We start from the raw sequence: 19,446 nt of genomic DNA on the forward strand, positions 1-19,446 counted from the left end.
GCCTAGTTTTATGTAATGATTGCATTTAGGTTCAGATGTTTATCACATATTTCTTTCATCATCTTATTTACCACTTATTAAGTAATATTTCACATCGATATTTTTGCGAAGTATCCACCATGTGTTTGTCTTTATTTCAACCAGGTAGTGAAATCTTCATAATTGCCTATATTTGATCTAACTTCGCAATGAAAAGTTTCAGAAGCAATCGACGATGCTTTAATTATTTTGTACAGAAAATTGCGTGGCAGATTATTTTCAACCATCTTGCTTAAATCTTAAAGCACGCGAAAGGTCACGTGACATGACAGAAATATCACTAGATGCTCATTAATCTATCCTAAAAGCCACTCCCTCGGTGGCTACACAGATGTGCACTTGTGAAATATACCCCCCGTTTTGGTAGCTCAATTTGTAGACATTGAAAAGTCTGAGAATATAAAATAGAAATTTCTTGGATTTAAGCTAGCTTCTACCACAGCCGGAATATTTTATGAAATTATTTCCTTATTTGAATTTTATCGCAATAAATTTGAGCACCTCACAGAGGTATAAAAGATTTCCATCATCAGCTGTTTATTACAGCTGTATAATTTGAACTTCGACATAAATTTAATTAGTTATATAATTTTAAAGTTTTAATCTGATCCAATATATTGTCGAACGAGTACGGGAAGAAATTTGGAGGGAATGTCATGATAGGCTTAGTATTTATTTCAGTATCAAAGCGATTTGAATCATAAAAAAAAATTCTGTGCATTATGCACAGCAATCTTGTGCGTAATTCACAGTTTTTGAAAATAGATTGAATAACATAGCGCAGTTAAAGTTCGATTAACAGCCACAATATCGGAGATACTGTACATGATTAATTTAAAATTACAGTTGATCCAAAGGTATATAAAAAAAATCTGATGTGTACACCACATGACTTCCTTGTACGGAATATTAAATTATACGCAATTTTTCTTGCATTTTATTTAAACTTATTAGATTGAATTAAACCTACTTCGCCAACACCGCATAAACCACAATAGAATAAATGCATTCTTTAAAATTCACTTTGTTTACCATAGCGACACTCTGGCGCTAGGTTTAATTAACAGTATTATATTTCATTCATATTATAACTCAGGTTGCACAAAATGTATATCATTTAAAGAATTATCTAATTGTTGCCACATGTTCTATTCAAATACTATAATAAAGCTAGAACTATGTATAAAAGAAATTAAGCAAACCAAACAAAAAAGAAACAGTTTTTCACAGACGATTGAGTATTTCTCATTTAATTAATTCAGTTCTCACTTCGCGAGAAGGCAAAAATACATAAAAACTCAAAATATCTATATTAAAAATTACGAAGTAAATTTCAAACGCTTATTTCCTTGAAAAAATTCCAGAAAGAATTAAGCATGATTTAATTGGCAATAATAAATGAATGCGTTATCTTTGTTGTTGCGAAGCTGAGCTTCTCTAGATTGGCAACAAATCCACTAGTCTCCTGTTTCAAATGTAAACATCAATGGCCGCAATTAAAAACAGGCTTAGCGGCAATTAAACAACTTTAAAATTGCTGATAATTCTAAAAATATTGCATACAGATTTACTAAAGGCATAAAATCCTTACCCGGAAGATAAAAACAACATATTTCAATCATTTTTAAAGCAAAAAATGTACAATTTACAAACATATAAGAGTAAAGAAACTGAGATCACTGAGCCGGGTAATAGAGTGGATATATATATAAATATATTTATATACGTTTGGTGGGGCCGATTGCAACCAAAATACGAGGTGCACATCTACATGTTATAGCAGTCCTATATACAAAATTTCAACGTTCTGAGGCTACTCGTTTTTGAGTTATGCGAGATACGTACGTACGTACATACGTTCGTACAGACGCCACGAAAAATTCTCTTCAGAATTAATTTTAAAGCAGTTTTATAATTTTTTTGAAGGAAAAGAGTATTTTATTCTGTCCTTACGTACAGATATCACGCAAAAACATCGTTAAATTGCATTCGATAGCGGTCAAAATGGATATTTTCGTTGAAATATGCTGCCTGAAACTTTTCGCAATTACGATACTTCCTTTTTACTTCGTACGAGGAAGTAAAAACATGAAAGAGGAATAACCCACATTCTAATAAACAGAAAAGTACTATTAGCAATTTACTCTTATTTTCAAGCAGTTTCCTCTAGAGAATAATTTTATTTGGTTACATAAATTAAATCATCAAAAAAAAAAAACATTGTAAATAAGTTAAGAATAAACTTAATTAGGATTGTAGAAACTAAGTTATAAATGGCATCAAAAGAATAATTTTACAAGAAAAGTGACATTTAATGTCACCGAGTCCAAACTTTCGTAAAAATGTCGGATACCTCCCCTTATGATACAACATTTATATATTCCTCATTACGTACAATTAAATTGCTAACTCTTGTGGATAAAGATAGTTTCCAAATACTATAACATCACCTGCTACTATTGTTGTTATACTAGGAATTTTTTTTTTTTTTTTTTTTTTTTTTTTTTCCCATAGACAGTTTTATTTTATGCTGATGGTTTGTGATTGTAACTATTCCGTCATTTCACAATATATAGGGTCCCAACTGTGTAGAATTAAAGTTCTTCAGACCCTTTTAGATTAGAAAGCGAATTATCACTTTTGTCGTGCGGAGGTTTAAATAACCTTTTTTTTTTTTTAAAAAATAACCTTTTTAGTTAAATGAGCAGAGCGCACAATTCGTGCGTACAAATAAACTCCACCACCCGCGGGTATTCAAAATAACATAAAAACTGAAATTTCAAATTCAAGATAACGTAATTGGAGACTATACAAATTGGTCTACTTAAGCTGCTCAATGTTTTAATGGCGCGTTTTAATATCGGCTAGCGAAATGACTAAAGCCGGGATATTCCCTGACTCACCTGGGGGATAGAATGTAAACTGTAGGCGACGCTGTGAAAAGTCTGTATCTAAAACATTCAAAACTCTCGCTTTAAATACGATATAAATTGTATCCTGATGAGGATTACGGAAAGAAAGGATGATAAAGGTTTCAATGATAATAATTGGTTAATTATTATTACAAATAAATAAACTTAAATTTTGTTCTTAGACAAATTTCGGTCAATCCGCGTCCGGTTAAAGAGGAGTTAAAAGCAACTGAAAAATTAATAGCTTTTGAATAATTTCCTTTCTCGAAACTAATATGTTTCTCTCAGTTCGCAAGAAAAGCTTGATTTTCCTTCATTTCTAAACTTTACAGCTGAATATTTCGACATTTCGTAAAAAAAAATAATCAGTGTCAAGAAAATGAAAATATCAACATCTTTTGATGTTAAGAAGAGGAAATAAAGAGCATTCTTTTAACAACTTGTCACTCAAAAAGCATTTAACTATTTGTCACTGATGAAAATACGTAGAAAGACTTCCACTTTCTTCCCTGTAATGCAGGATAACATTTAAAGATTTCTTCCTTGATTGGCAACCGGAAGTTTAAACACGTTTGTATTTCACGTGATGAAGTATACAAAGATATGCTTATAAAATTCCCCTCAGATAACTAGAAAAACACACAATGGCCTTCTACAACAACGATAAATAAACGTGTAACACCAGTTTCTTAATATCGGTAGTTTTTCATTAAGATTACCGGCAACGAGACCAGTGTCCACAGTTTTTAACAACCAGCCCTTTCTACCGCTCACGGTTATAGTTAATTTTGGTCTTCTGTGGAGATGGTTATCTCAGATAGGTATGTTCAATACCGAACGAGTTTACCTATTCAGAAATACGGTCACTGTCAGAGATGGTGGTAGGGAGCTGGTCACCACAAGATCGTTCGCAATAGTTTATCTCATTTTAAAATTAATATTATTATACTTTCAGTAATATATGCAATAAATTCTTTCATGGTGACCACCTGCGTACTTCCGATACTTCTGAAAGTGACTGCATTTCTGAAAACATATATAAAAATCGATGCTGAAAATTACTTATACAGAAGATCAGACTCATTTATGGCTTTTTCATTCTTCACGCTAACGGCATGGTTCTCCATATAAAATAGGGCTAATAATTGATTAACTTTGTTCAACTCTGGTAATTCCATCCACGTTAGAATTCCGGCGAACAAGCTTGTTTCGTGTGTCACCTCCAGTTTCGAAGGAGAGCACCCCTGGGTAACGGATGTCCCACCCCTACCACCAACCTCTCGAGAGGACTTTTTATCGCCGCATATTTAAGCGTCCCCATGCCGCACAGACGTTGTACATTTACAAACGACCACTGCCTTCGGTAGAATCCATGCTTTCTCTGGTCGGTCAGAGTCACTAAGCACTATCTCGGTAGGGCGGGCCAATTTATTGTTACATTTAGTAAACGCACAATTAACACCGATTAACTGCTACTGGTTAACACAGTTATCTCATTCGCGGGATTCGAACCTCGGACCGAACTAGCAAGTTCGGCCGCTGGAGGGCTATATGTATCAAAAAGCTAAATAATATACAGTGCAACGTCTGCATTTAATGATACTGAAAGCATCTTAACTATTAAAAGACTACGAAAGCATTCTTAAAAAAAATCTTTTTTAATTGGAAAAACGATTGCTAGAAAGAAAATCTGAAAGGATTCAGATTTTGACGTTTCACGAGATCACCAGAAGATTTGTTTAAGTTTTTTTATGCTCTCCGTAAGCTCGCAGTTTATCTGTATGCCCTTAGACTCGCTCCTACTAACACAACGTTTTCTTTTATCTTTGCATTTTAAAATTTATTACTAAATACCAGTTTCTGGGCATTTCCGCCGCATAAAATTCAACAGCAAAATCACAAATCTTTTAAAAACCGAATATCTTTAGAACACAATGTTAAGCGTTGCTATACATTTTTTAGCTCTGAATAGCTATTATTCCCCTACCTCACTTTTGCATCGAATCACTTCTGTTGCCCGTTTCACTTTTCAAATAACTATCCGCTGGCGCAACCAACCGCCTATAATAAACATATATAATATAATAATTATGACAAAAAAAGAAAAAATACATATATATACAGTGCTTTTAATAAATCCAGCCAGTGTCATTTCAAGGGTAAATTAGTAAAATAATTAATTAATTAGTAATTAGTAAAAAATAAATAAAGAACTGAGTTTATTGCTTTTAATTAGCTTGTTAATCAATATCAGGCAAGTTAAATTTAAAGGAAATATTAAATAGCTTAGGCTTCGCCGAACGGCAATAAATTGGCGCGTGGAAGTTAAAAGTATTTTTTATCGGATACCTTTGGAATTCCGGATAAAGTGTTAAATAACACTTTTTTAATTCGATGTAGTATTTCTTTGAAAATACAACATGGCCATAACATTTGATGCAGCATTTCAAAAGTGATCCGGAGAAAAAAGTTATGTTTGAGACTAAACAGGGACTCTGGCGCTTTAAAAAAATAATAATGACCGCAAATATATTAAAATATTTATTCTATGCATCTTTAATTCTCTCCTATCTGTTACCGTTATTAAAAAAAAAAAAAAAAAAAAAAAAAAACTAACAGAAAGCTTATTTAAATGTACTGATGAAAAATGAAATCCCAAAACCAAGATGGAGTTGTGTTAGACAAATCAAATTTGGAAGGCATATTTGGATGTCTGAAAGATGCCATCTATCAAATTTCGGACTAGACAAATAAGTGTGGCAGTCTTTGAGGGGGTTACAGTCTGGACACCCGATAAAACCAGTCTTTCCGCACCCATAGCATGTTAAAGGAGGTCGGTTTTCCTGTTTTTGCTGCTCACCATGATTTGAAAACGTTTTACTGGTTCTATGTTTATCACTTGTTCGGTTTTCTACTTTGTTTCTGGATGGATTAATTGCTTCGAAAGAATAATTCCGCCTTACAGGGAGCTGATTTTTGTAGTTCGTATTTTTAACACGTACTGCTCTGTAATCATCCAATTTCTGGACTAATTGGGATGAATTCTTTATTTTTCTAAAAGAGTCAACAAAATACTCTCTAATATCATTACTGACTCTTCTTTTAACCTTTTGAGGCCAGGGCTTTGGTAGCAGTAGCTACCAAAGGACGGGGAATCTTGAACCGAATGCTTTTCCCTCTTTAAGAAATCACCTCCTATTTGCAACAAAGATTCCTGTGTGTAGTTTAATGGATTATCAGAGGGATGCATCTATGTCGCAAAAGGAAGACCTTTGAAAGAGGTAAGTGGTTGAAACCCCAGGGACGTCAAATTTGACATTTCACCCCACTTTTCAGCCTGGAAAATGGGGGGGGGGAAGACATGGCCACTAAAATGGACAAACCCGTCTTTTCAAAGAGGCCACTATAATGGCCATCCCGTCTTCAAAAGGTTAAGCTAATCCGTAGAACTATAGCCTACGCACACCCAGCTTTTTACATATGGTCTTTTTTTCATCGGTGGTGATGCGGTGAGTATTTAAAATCTCACTAATTCATCGGAAGAGTCTGACTCGATTTGGGATTTTTCTCAGCATTTGAGGCGAATTTTGCTCTGTGTTATCACCTCCATCACGTTTGGTTTACCCTTAGGTTATTACCTTAGGTTTACCTTCACATTGGCTTTATGTGTTATCACCTTCGAAATGCTAGTCATAATTTATGTTATCAACTTTCTCACCTATTACACACAGGATCGGACTATCTCCTGGAGTCTGTAACACGTGACCGGCTCATCTTAGTCACTAATACAGCCAGTATGAACATACAAATCTTTACGTGTTAAAAATCTTTAAACGTGTTAAAAATTGTGTTAAAAGTATTAAAAATCGCGTTAAGCTGTACGTGTTAAAAATCTTTAAACTTCCCGGCATGGTTCCGCTACGTAGACGATACTTTTACCCTGTTTGAAGGTAATAAAGATGATTTAAATAAAGTTCTTTCAACAATGAATTCTATTGATCCTGCTATTCAGTTCACTTTTGAACTTGAGACTTGCCATTCTCTTCCGTTTCTCGACATTCTGGTCACACGTAATACATCCAACTTCAGTACTACGGTTTACCGTAAACCTTCATCGGTTTGCCTTCCACCACACTTTAAATTATGTCATCCGACTAAACAAGAAAAGAAAACTTCATAAACTAAACAAAACTAAACGAGAAAACTTGAAGAGCACGGGAAACATAGGAATAAAATAAAGTTAGCTTCATTTTATTCCTATGTTTTCCGTGCTCTTCAAGTTTGCTCCTCCAAACTAGCCCTTGATGAAGAACTAAATTATTTAAAAGCAATAGCTATTGACAGGGGCTTTTCACCCAACATTATTAATCAAGCAGTTAAAAAATTCTCATCTCAACACACTAAAAGGCACACTCTTGTTTTAGGAGATTATAAAAATTCTGTTGTCATTCCCTTCTTTCCATCAATTAGCTATAAAGTTGCACGTATTTTGCAGAAATTTAACTTTCGGGTTGTTTATTCTCCCATCAATAAAATTCCGAGTTCCATACTCAAGAACCCCATTCCGGATATGAATTCCTGGGGTATTTATAGTATTCCTTGCCAGTGTGGTTTAATTTACATTGGCCAAACTAAGAGAGCCTTACAATTTCGCGTCAAGGAACATGAAGCATATGTTAGAAAAAAAGGAAACACAGAAGTCTTCTGTTGTCATTGTTGGTCCGAAAATCACACTTTCAATTTTTCTGCTGCCAAAATTATTCAAAAAACATCTTCCATTGGAGAACTCGATTTTCTAGAGGCATTTCACATTCATAAAAGTCTTTCTGTTCTAGTTAATGATCCTAATTCCAATCCAAATTTGCCTTCGGCTTTTAGAGAAATTATGTTTTAGTTCTGGTTTCGCCAACAGATGGCGCCACTTGCTTATTCTTGTCCAGGCTTTCTTATCTTATCTAATCATTATTTCCTATCTTGTTCATTTGCGGTTTTGCAGCTGAAGATGGTGGTTCGGTAAAACCATCGAAACTAGTCCTGTGAAAATTTTGTAAATATAACGCTGATTTTTGTTGTTTGACTTCTGAAATAGCTTTCTTTATTCGATTAAAAATATAGTCATGAAGTCAAATTTATTAGAGGAGTAAAAATTCGAAATTTTCCGCTTCTTAAAACTGATGTTTCCTCAGTTCTTTTCCGTCGGTTAAAAAATGGCTTCAATAGCATAATTGTGTGACTTTTTTTTCCTTTTGTTTTGTAAAAGTAAAGCTTTTGTAAAATGTACATGCAAAATTTAAAATTTTCATAACATTTACGTATAAGATTTGTTATTTTAAAACTCTGCTATTCGAAATCGAATGCTGATTGCAGTGTCCCCCCTAATCTTCTCCCTCCAGACACAAAAATATAAGCGAAACTTTGCTAATTGTGAAATCCTGCGTGCACTATTAAATTCCCATTCGATGCATTCTAACGCGTCGCCCAGACGGTATATTGGTTAGGGAAGCCTACTGCGATAACGAAGAGTTCGAATCCGGGAAAGGCATGGAATACATCTGCTTGTATCTCCATAGGAGGCAACGGTGGCTCACCTATTAGGTGTTTCTACAATAAAGTGGCCACCACTTCCGGCCTTAGTAGTAGCCAAGCCATTGGGAAAATATATATGTATTCTAAAGCACTCAAAGCCTTAGCTACCCAAAGGGATACTGGTTAATGACTCTGGCTACCGTACCGAAAAACCCGGGTTGGAATTCCGGACAATGCATGGATGTTGTAAACGTATAGTGTCTCTGCAGCATGGGGGAACTCCAAATATATAGCAAGCCGAAAGCCCTCTCGTGTGGTTAGGTGGCAGGGGAAGATGGGCGAGAAACACTCGGACTCCTCCCACCCTCCGGGGTGCTGTATTTCAGAACTGGGACGGAACCGAACAGAAGACGCGCTGTCACTTGTATGGTGCTCAATGCTCACGCCAAACGACAGGCGCAAAAACTGCACTCTTGTCACGATAATATTCGTGGAATTTGTTCTGAATATGTCAAACAAATGAGATACGGCAAAAACATCTCAAAGACTTATTTGACACTTCGTATAAATTTTCAAGAAAAATTAAATTAAATTACTTTTCGTTAAATGGAAAGAAAAAAAAAAAAAAAAAAAGGTACGCGTCTTTCTAATTGGAAAAAATGAGTTGATAACTTTACTGTATTTTCCTTGTTATTCTGAATGCAGGAACAATACGAAATTTTATCCTAAATTGAGGAAGCTCTTCTCATGGTTTACATAATTAAGGAAAAAGATCACAGAGTATGATAAATCTTATCATAAGCGAACAAAAGATTGTTTTTTAAAATGGGTAAGTTTGAAATTTTATTATTTGCAATGTTTTTCTGAGATCTAAAATATCTCAAGTAAAGAATAGTGTTATTATTTTTTGGTGAAAATGTTGTTTTAATTTATAACTATCGCTTAAACCCAGAAAATTGTGAGTGATGTTATTGTTTTTAATTGTGAATTAGTTACGATGTAATTTTACGTTATCCACAATCTGTATCCAAGGGCAATTAACAAGTTTATTCTTATTGTCTTTATCCATCTTATCCTTGGAAACTTTTAAAAGCTTGTTTTTCAGTTTTTAATATTTTATAATGTTTTAAGTCTGAAAAATGTCAAAATTTTCTTGAATACACAAACCTTTAATAGTATAAATTTCTTAATTAATATAGATGACGTACAGACGATTTTTCTTCCGCAATAAAATGAAGATACAGAATGGATTGTTAACCAAAGTTATTCATTTCTCATTAAAGAATAAGGACGTTTTTAAATTCCATTTTATTTTCTGCTTAAGAAATCTTTAATTGTCTTGTATGTTTGCTTATTTTTTAATATGTAAGCATACTGATTAATTTGCGTATACTATATCATTATTATTATTTACCGGAATCAAATGTAATTTTCCATTAATTAATATATAGTTTAGATCTTTAATATAGAGAATAGACAATATTATGATTATGATTTCAGCTGTCTTCATAATTGTTAATTGCATTATACGATACAGAAAGCTGCAAAAATACGAAAAATGCAATCATATTAACCTGATAGTGTTGTTATCTTATTCATGTGGTACTATCATAAACTTATGATCAGGACAAAATAACATCTCATCCTGTAAATTTTATTAATCCTGCAAAATTAATCGCACATTATAAATCCCGGTAATTTATCTGTCCAATAAATTTTTATTTATAATCGTATTATATTATATATACGTATATAATCATTACTTTATGAGATATATTCTGTATACTTATAGTTAAATTCTGTTATTAATGCATGGAACGTATTCTGTGATTAAATGCTACTTGCACTATATTTCTGTTACTAACTTTAGCACTCTTTCTAAATAATAACACTCGATTGGGGATCAAGCATAGGTTGAACATTGGAAGCCCCCCCAAAAAATAATTAATTAAAGAATCAATTAATTCATTAAAAATAATTAAAGTTACTAAAACGTTACCAAATGCTTACAATGCTGGAACACTTACGTTAGCTGGAAAGTGTTTTCGTATGTTAGAATTAAGCAATGTAACGCACTATTTACGTCTTGGCGTTTTTATTTATTCAATTATTATCTATGTTGAATTATTTTTCACGTTGCCAGTTATTCCTAATTAAACTGTGCTACTGTATTCATGCCGATATGATCCTCGCATTTCTGCAAGACGATGCACGTAATTACGTAATCATCACTGAGTTTGTATTTTACTAAACAAACACCCATTACGTGTTGCACCTCTCAGTTAAAAAAGCCACTACAAACTACAACCGCGTGTTACGCATGAAATGTAGGTCCAAAGTTAGCGCACTCCTGACCCAATTCTTATACCGACATGAATTAGGCAATTACTTCTGGGGAATATTAAAAATACGACATGTAAAGAAGAGGAAAAATTCTTTCTGAATAAGAAAAGCCACACAAAAATATCCGCTCACCTTCAACTCACACTGTCAATCCTTCCACGTCGAGTTCTGAACTGAACTGATCGCGAAAACTTGACTCGTCCCGATTACAGGCACGTTGGTGGGAGTGTTGCTGCTCTTGACCAATCACAGCCTCTGCGGGTAGAAGCAGAGGAAATGAGCGGAAACTCTAGAAGGAAAAAAAAAAAAAAAAATGGAACTCTCACCGATACGCTGTGATTCATATAAAGAAAAAAAAAAAAAAAAAAAAAAAAAAAAAAAAAAAAAATAGAGTATTGATTATATGAAAAAAAGAGGAGAGTGATAGTCGAATAGCATGAAACTTCGTGCCATAAGTTACAGTCTATTCCCTATTTATTGGAATAATACCGGGAACGTCGTCCATGATTAACTGAAAATCACGATTATCCAAAAGCAAATAAAAAAAAAGGGGTAGGGAATAGAAACATAATTTTTATTATGACTAGCAAAAAATAATCATAATTGAGATTCAACATTTTTTCTGTGTTTTAATTAATCCAGAGGTTGGTTTATATGAGATTCCTAAAACGAGGATCATCTGCCCAAGAGAAAAAATGCCTTCGGTGGACGACTTCCTAAAGGAACTCATTCCCGCGCGCAACGTAGCCAAGTTGCGTGTGGGAAAAGCTAGAGAAAGTACCCATCCAGCCAGTCCCTTTCACATGGATTCGAACTCGGGTCAAAATATCACTGTTCAGTGGTCTTAGTCACTCGACCAGTGGAGAATAAATTAGTCTTGTTTCATTTGGCGTCAATTAAATAGGTATTCAAAACAAACAGAATATACTGAAGGTAACGGAAGAACAAACATCAATAGAAATGAATACACTAAGTCATAACTGGCGTTAAACGTCAATATTTACACGAGAACTTCGCTCGAGGAAAAAGTTAGTAGGCTAGATTTTCTTTCTTTTCGTACAATTTTATTTTTAATTAGTATAATAAAATTACATGCCGTTGTTGACAAAAACAATTCCTAAGTGCACTTTGATATCTTCTGCCATTCACTGGTGCTATCCACAATTTTTTTCTTTTCGTTTTTGTATTTTCCATTTTACCGTGATAGTCTGTGATCATAATTTTACCACCATTCCACTTAAAAACCAATCCCCGTTTTAGCCCGTTGCGACCTGATCGTAGATTCATTGAATAATTTTAAATATTTTTAAATAATAAAAATAAATAAATAGAAAAAATTGGAAAGGTTTCAGATTTTAAATTACGTCCAAAGGGGCGTTGTTTTTTAACATTTTGTGTGGTTTAAACCGCAGAGCTGGCTTCCGAATCGGATACATCTGGGTATACCCATAACGGAATTAAGTGCCAACCCAGCAGGGAGATGCCAGAGAAGATCATGCCACGGTAACAGAACTCCGTGGAGATGGCAACTTTAATGTTCTATTTCTTAAAAAAAAAAAAAAAAAAGGAGGGGTTCACAACATGGGCACGGTTCCAGGGCCCTTGAAGAGATGCTAACATTCTATTCTCATACTGCATAAATCAAGTAATAGAGGATTACAACTGAATATAGAAATTCACTGTTGTTGTATTACATATGATTAAGAGATACAAGTGCGTAGATTTACATAGAGTTACAAAGTTAATAATAGACATTCATATGATATTGGTACAATTAATACATATAGAAATTCAAACAATACATAGAGAAATGCTAGTGGTTACCACAAAACAGAGTACATACAGAACAGTGTAGGAGCTTTACCACTATACATGAGTTGAGAGTTATGTACTGTGTGCTATAGTTCATGTGCAATTGCACACTTCCATATGAAGGTGATGCATTACAATGTAATTAACAATTGACAGTCAGAAGTAGGAGTAGGTAGCCGTGAGGTAGCTCTCTCTAATTAGTAAGATTTGATGAGTCAATGTTGGCCATAGTCACTGGGATACAATGTGCCCAGCCAGCAAATGTGTCCGGTGTGTATACACTGAGCCCTAAGGGCATTCAAGTGGACCGCTATGGTCGTTACTGAAAATTTGCCCTCCTGTTGCTGGACTCTGCCCTGTACATTATTACGCAATCATCTATTACAGCCTTGATCTTTAGCTGATCTTGTCTTAGTCTCTTTGTAGTCTGAAACCATTGGGGGCCAGTAATTATCATTAAGCTTTTTGAGCCTGTACTGGCTCTGAGGATGCATGAAAAGAAGAGATGGTCAAGGTCACCTACCTCACCACATTCGCACGTGTCATTATCTACGAATCCAAAGCGAAATTTGTACGTAAGGAATGGGCCGTGTCCCGTTAAAAACCGCGTCATAAAATATGTGTGGGACTGTGTATCGGTCTTGACTTTTGGGATAAACTTAAAAACCCGACGACCCGTAGTGTCCTGTTCCCATCTCTGTTGCCACTGAGACAGTAATTGTTCTTTCGTCTGTCTTTCGATGAAAGAGATCGGCTTTAATGTGCCTCCCTCATTGACGTCATTGGAGCTGGCTGTCTCCTTTGCCGCAGCATCAGCCAACTCATTGCCTGAGATACCAGCTCGTTGCCTGAGATACCAGTATGAGCCGGCACCCAGCTGAGACTTGGGGCTTGCTCCTGGTTGAACTGCAACAGCTGCCGCATAATTTCTTGAACTAGCGGGCTACGTGATCCCTCGTTAGCTATGGCCGTCAGACTGGAGGCCGAGTCAGAGTAGATCTGTGTGGGAGCTCCTTCAACTTCTGAGCTATACTTCAGAGCAGCACTGATGGCCAGCAGTTCAGCCTGATATACCGAGTTGTAGTGCCCCAGTCTCCTTTTCCATACATGCATCACTTCCCCGTCTGAGACGTGGCAGAATGCGCAGCCGGTTCCTGCCTATGTCTTAGAACCATCGGTAAAGAGACCGGTAGGCTGTATGTCTTGGGCTGCTCTAGAATTGCTCTAGAATTCATTAACTAGAATCCGCCGGGTGACAGGGGATAACTGTCCTATGCTCTTCATATTCTGCATGGTTGTAAGTCTGACCCAATAGCGTATGTTGTCATCACAGTCTTGTGACCTTTCCTATTGCAGCCTCATGCTCTATGGCCAAATTGAGGGGTGGCGTACCCGCTAGTACACCACCCCTCGATTCTTAGATTCACCGATACTTAGAAAGTTCTCTTCAATTAGTGAAAATTTTAAAATTTTCTGTAGAGCTGGTAAAATTGAAGTTTTGAGAGCAGGTAGAATTGGGACAAATAAGCATTAATACTGAACATCTCCTTCTTATGACAACCACCTCCACAAAAGGCCAAAATGGTTTGCACCAGAGTGGTAAGAAGAAACATGGCGTGACTACGAGCAATACCCACAACCTGACCGGTTCAATCCTCCTCTCCTGGAGACCTCTTTGTAACGCTGCCCCTGCGTTTTCCGCTGTTTTGAACGTGGTAGTGAAAACGTCGCTTTTTGTCATATTATTGAATTGTTTTCTAAACTTACCGGAGATAAGTTTCGGTAACGCTAATGTTTTGCAATAAGCACAAAATGAGCTATCGATAAGCTCCTGAAATGGCAACTGTGGATGAGGAAAAGGGATTTCGGAGGAAAATTAGATTTATTCCTTGTCATTTAAATAGGAACAGGTAATTAAGGTAACACCATTAAAATGAAAACTGCATCAAATTTGACTTTAATACTATGAATAATAAAAAATTATAGGAAGGGTAATAAACTTTAAATTGTAAATCCTCCGGCAAAATGGAAAAAAAAAAAAAAAAAAAAGGCGATTTTTTTTTAATTCAGTTTATCCAAAAATCGACTACTTAGTATATAACCAAAATAAATGGTACTTTTCATGATAAATTTTACATTTAAATTAATATAAATGATTTAATGTGATTAATAAAGGATTTAATTAATTTTGTGTATGTGATGTGTATTATATTAGGATTAGGAGGCTTAGTAATATTAATAACAGTATACGTGAATATTTCGTAAGGAAATTATGTTGCCTTTTCTGAATTTTCATAATATAATACTATCCCTAAATTTGATTTACTCAAATTTCTAAATCCTTAAAAATTTTCATATCATTAAAATAGAAGCCATTTTGATCATTAGAAAAGCACGCCGAACTAAACGCATGTAACCACAATTATCAAAAATGGAATTAATCATTTCATTTTGTAAATTCCTTGCAAATCATGAGGAGGTAATTTGTTTATCAACTCATCAGATACGAACAGGAAAAAGAAGTGGTTTTCCCCAGTCAAAAAGCTGCACTTGAATGACAAACTTGTCAACACTTCTGAAAGACAGTTCCCCCCCCCCGAGCATATTCTAACTATTCCTAGGATCTTAGAACGTAGGCAGACGTCACTGACTGTAGACTTCTTTTGTCCAAGCTTTCCTTCAAGACGCCGAGTCAAGGATGGCGAATATGAGGCCAATATTAATGAGTGAATTTCATCAGATTACCTTTTGTATGCCGTTATTTAACATGAATGGTTACTTAGAATAAATAGTGGTGAATTAAAACTGACATAATAAATTTTAAAAAAATTATGAAAACTTTTTCATTTTGTTTAATTTTAAATTTTATGACTGGAAAGTTTTTCTTTCAGTTTGAAATGATAAACGCTTTAAAAATGGAATTTAAAAGTTTCTCGCTTCCGAAAAACGGAATTTGAGATGATAGCCACGGAAAAGGAGACGAGAAGCTGTAGAAGAATTAATAGGACTGATGCTATAAGGTATTTTCTAGCATGCCTTCGTGGTGTAGCGTATTCGAGAGGTCCAGGTAGGAGTTCCGGAGAGGATAGTGCACACTTTTCACGTCTCCTGCTTCCCACCACCACCCCTTGGAGAAAAAAAAAAAAAAAAAAACTAATGACTCTACAATACTGCACAGCGTCAACACAACGTAGAATCTAATTTGTGTAGATTCAACGTAGAATACAGTGGCACATCACTGATACTATTTCCCGCACATAAGGAAAATTAAAAAAAAAAAGAAATTGCAATAATTTTGCACTGTGATTTTGCCCCCTCTGTAGAGTCGTCACAGGCATGTGTCATCGGTATAGACAAAATAATAAATAATTACAAAAGACACATATTCAAGAGGTTAATTTGATTAAGTTATTATTTTTAGGGTAGCCTTATAAGGTATTTCTCCCACTTTCCTAGTGTGCCTTCGTGGTGTAGTGGCCCTGCACGCTGAGCCGGTATTTCAGAGGTCCGTGGTTCGATTCCCGGCGAAGGCGGTTGCTAATTTTTCCTCTTGCCTACTTCAAATAAAATACCTAATGTCTCTACAGTGGCGCCCGAACTAAAAGGTTTGTGGATAATGATTCTCCACACCTAGGATTTGGCGACTAGGTCCCCTAAAACCCTAGTCGCCCTTTAAAGAGGGGAGTATATAAGGTATTTCTCCCACTTTCCAAGCGTCCTTCGTGGTGTAGTGGTTCTGCACACTGAGCCGGTATTCCAGAGGTCCGTGGTTCGATTCCCGGCGAAGGCGGTTGCTATTTTTTATCTTGCCTGCTTCCAAATAATCCTAATGCCTCTACAAGTGGAGCCCGAACTAAAAGGGTTGTGGATGATGATTCTCCGCACCCAGGATTTGGCGACTAGGTCCCCTAAAACCCTAGTCGCCCTTTAAAAAGGGGAGTATATAAGGTATTTCTCCCACTTCCCTAGCGTGCCTTCGTGGTGTAACGGTGGCACGCTGGGCCGGTATTTCAGAGGTCCGTGGTTCGATTCTCGGCGAAGGCGGTTGCTAATTTTTCATCTTTCCTGCTTCCAAAAAAAAAAAAAAATACCGTATGTCTCTACAGCCTCACAAATTCGACACCGATATAGAATAGACATCGGTAATAATTATCGATATCGAACAAGGTACAACTCTAAACACGAATCGTTATAAATTGATTACAGTAGTATCTTAAAGGAATAAAAAAGAAAAATAACATGTTGCTACGCAACACAAAAGACATACTGCATAAATTTAATGAGAAAATTGGACTCTTTACATTATTGGCATTACCCATTAAAAAATCCGGGATTCCTAACGTTAAAGCATTTGCGATAAGTTCGAAAACTTGATCGTAATTTATTTTTAAGGTATGAATGAAATTATAAGGTGGATATGCCCTACCTCGTAGTTTCTTCTTTAAAAAATCATCATTTATATAGAACTGAGATCGAAACCGGGTTTTTAAGAGCTTCTGGTCGATTCTATGTCAGCAGAAAAGATGCCGATTCTGTGCAGAATCGACCCTGTGGCGCATATTCAAATTATAGCCATTCCTAAGGTCTACTCTTTTGTGGCGAGCCCCTTCTTAACATGAGCACTACTAAAAGTAACCAGTATTTCTGAAAACATAAACGAGAGTCGGTATTCAATAATCTCTCTGTATGGTGGGAACTGTCATGGAAGGCCAAAATCATATGTAACCACGAGTGGTCGTTTTAGAGAGGATTCACTGTATTTCGTATCTCTGATACATTGGATAACTGTATCGATATCAAAGTTTTACAAATATCTGTAGCAAGTAAACATTACATGAAAAATTGAATCTTGTGTTGTTATTGTCGCACAAATTGATTTAAAATAAAACAATCAACACCGAAATATATAATATAAGGCGTCAGAAAAATGTTTTATTAATTACAATAATACTAAAATATTCATAAAATTTCTTAATTGTGTACTTTTAAATCGTTTTTAAAATAATATCAATTGCAGTGAACTCTCATTGAAACAACCATCCACAATTCCAAACTATTTTGGTTTTCTGTAGAAGTGGTCATAGCAAAGAGTCGACGAGCAGACAGTACTAATATTATAGAAGTTCTGAGGAATCCTGGTCACTTTCAGAGGTAGTCATGTTAGGGAGTAGGTCGCCGTATGAGGGTATGACGTATATATAGTAGAAAACAAATCAACGATTTAAATTAATAAGTATACATTTACTGCATTCAATCGTTATTATAATCTGTTACTTTAAAATAGACAATTTAAAAGCGTAGAAACCTCTCATTTATGATCGCGTATAGTTATCACCGACGAAGGCAATTGGGGATTTTAACAAGAAGATTCAACTTCTTTCCCACATCAGTCTTTACCATGGTTAAAGTATTTTCTTTCTTCTTTTCGCATGTTTTTGTTGTATAACTGGAAGCATACTCGATGCGTAATCGAAAGATACAGAGTTGGATTTCCGGCGAAGGCACTGCACATTTTACACGTCTTCTGTTTCAGAAAACCCTAATGACACTACAAGAGGAGAAAAATGACCTTGAAATGTCTATTCTAAAGTAAAACAAGTGTGTTCAACATCCCTCGCAAATCATGAGGAGTTGTTTAGCTGTCACCACAGCTAAAACAATTATTTAAAAAAAGGTAATAAATTAAAACCAAGTAATTTTAAAAGTCGTTTTGTACGCACTGCATCTACGCAGTTATAGGACTAAATTTTTAATAAATGCTATAAAACCTGGCAAACAATAACCCACAGAAATTACTATTACTGTGCAAGCTATTAGGTTTTACTGAAGAAAGATGTTTGAGAAATAACCTATGCCCTCCCTGGAATCAGAAACAATACATCGATTCTTAGCTGGACACGTTATCAATTACACCATGAAAACTCGCAAGGGGAAAGGCAGTAAATCTCTGTACTATATATATCAGCCTGCTGTTGTTAATATGCTGTCTGCTTATGGATAGAATTTTCTAAACAGGTAACGATTTTCTTTGATCTAGTGAATATTTCTCGTAACGAATTCGAAGACTGAGCAAGGAATGATAATAAAGTTTTGCGGAAAAGAGGGGAAGATAACAACAGAGCCATTTAAAAGCCTCAATGTAGCTTATCGGCATCGAGTATTAACATGATCCAATGTTTTTCGTTGGTACGGACAATTACTTGATGGGCGCAAAGATGTTGATGATGAAACTTGGAGTGGTCGCTCTTCTCAGCTTCCAATGAAGGAGAGCATCAGAAAAGTTGCTAAAAAATTTCTTCGAATGACAGCTGATGAGATAAACGTTAAAGACATTGTTCACAAAATTGTCGGGGAAGATCATGGAAAAAGAAAATTTTCTTTCGTTTTGTCCTTAGTGGATTAAGTGCAGAACATATGGAAAACCAAATTTCTGAATGTCAGGATATAGCTCAAATGGGCAGGTTTAAATCCTTTTTCATACGCTGTGACTGGAAGTAAAACTTATTGTTTCCTACTTGACAAACATCTGCTTGGGTTGGAGAAGGTTTACCATGGACACAGGAAATTCGGTTTCAGAAATTTTGATTAAAGACTATTTGAAAGTATTTTAAAGTGGTGATCATTTTTGAATGAAAAGAAATAATCCTCAAAGAATTTATTTCTGAGGGACTAAGATATAGGTCCACAGTTTACACAGATATAATGGACATAATTTCAAAGAGAATTTAGTGCGTTAGGCCTGACCGAATAACTGGCTCCTACTTCATGATAATGCGATATCACACAATTCCATTTTCGCTAAGTAGTTTCTAGC

At 35.3% G+C, this 19,446-nt stretch overlaps 2 protein-coding genes across 2 annotated transcripts in view; one reads left to right on the plus strand and one right to left on the minus strand.

The window, feature by feature from the left end:
* The window catches only part of LOC118182119 (carnitine O-palmitoyltransferase 1, liver isoform-like), a 114,920-nt gene extending 103,823 nt beyond the window's left edge, over positions 1-11,097 (minus strand). Inside the window, exon 1 of the mRNA XM_035351429.2 lies at positions 10,953-11,097. The gene's annotated coding sequence lies outside the window, so the exon portion shown is untranslated. The remainder of the gene's footprint in view (positions 1-10,952) is intronic.
* LOC118182136 (ras-related and estrogen-regulated growth inhibitor-like protein A) overlaps positions 9,286-19,446 on the plus strand; it is a 128,547-nt gene continuing 118,386 nt past the window's right edge. The window contains exon 1 of the mRNA XM_035351446.2: positions 9,286-9,306. Within this exon, the coding sequence (XP_035207337.1) occupies positions 9,303-9,306 (4 nt within the window). The 5' untranslated portion in view covers positions 9,286-9,302. The remainder of the gene's footprint in view (positions 9,307-19,446) is intronic.

The sequence above is a fragment of the Stegodyphus dumicola genome, chromosome 5 (assembly GCF_044657685.1).
Source record: "Stegodyphus dumicola isolate Sdum_Otavi_A_Nest chromosome 5, ASM4465768v1".
Classification (NCBI taxonomy): Eukaryota; Metazoa; Arthropoda; class Arachnida; order Araneae; family Eresidae; genus Stegodyphus; species Stegodyphus dumicola.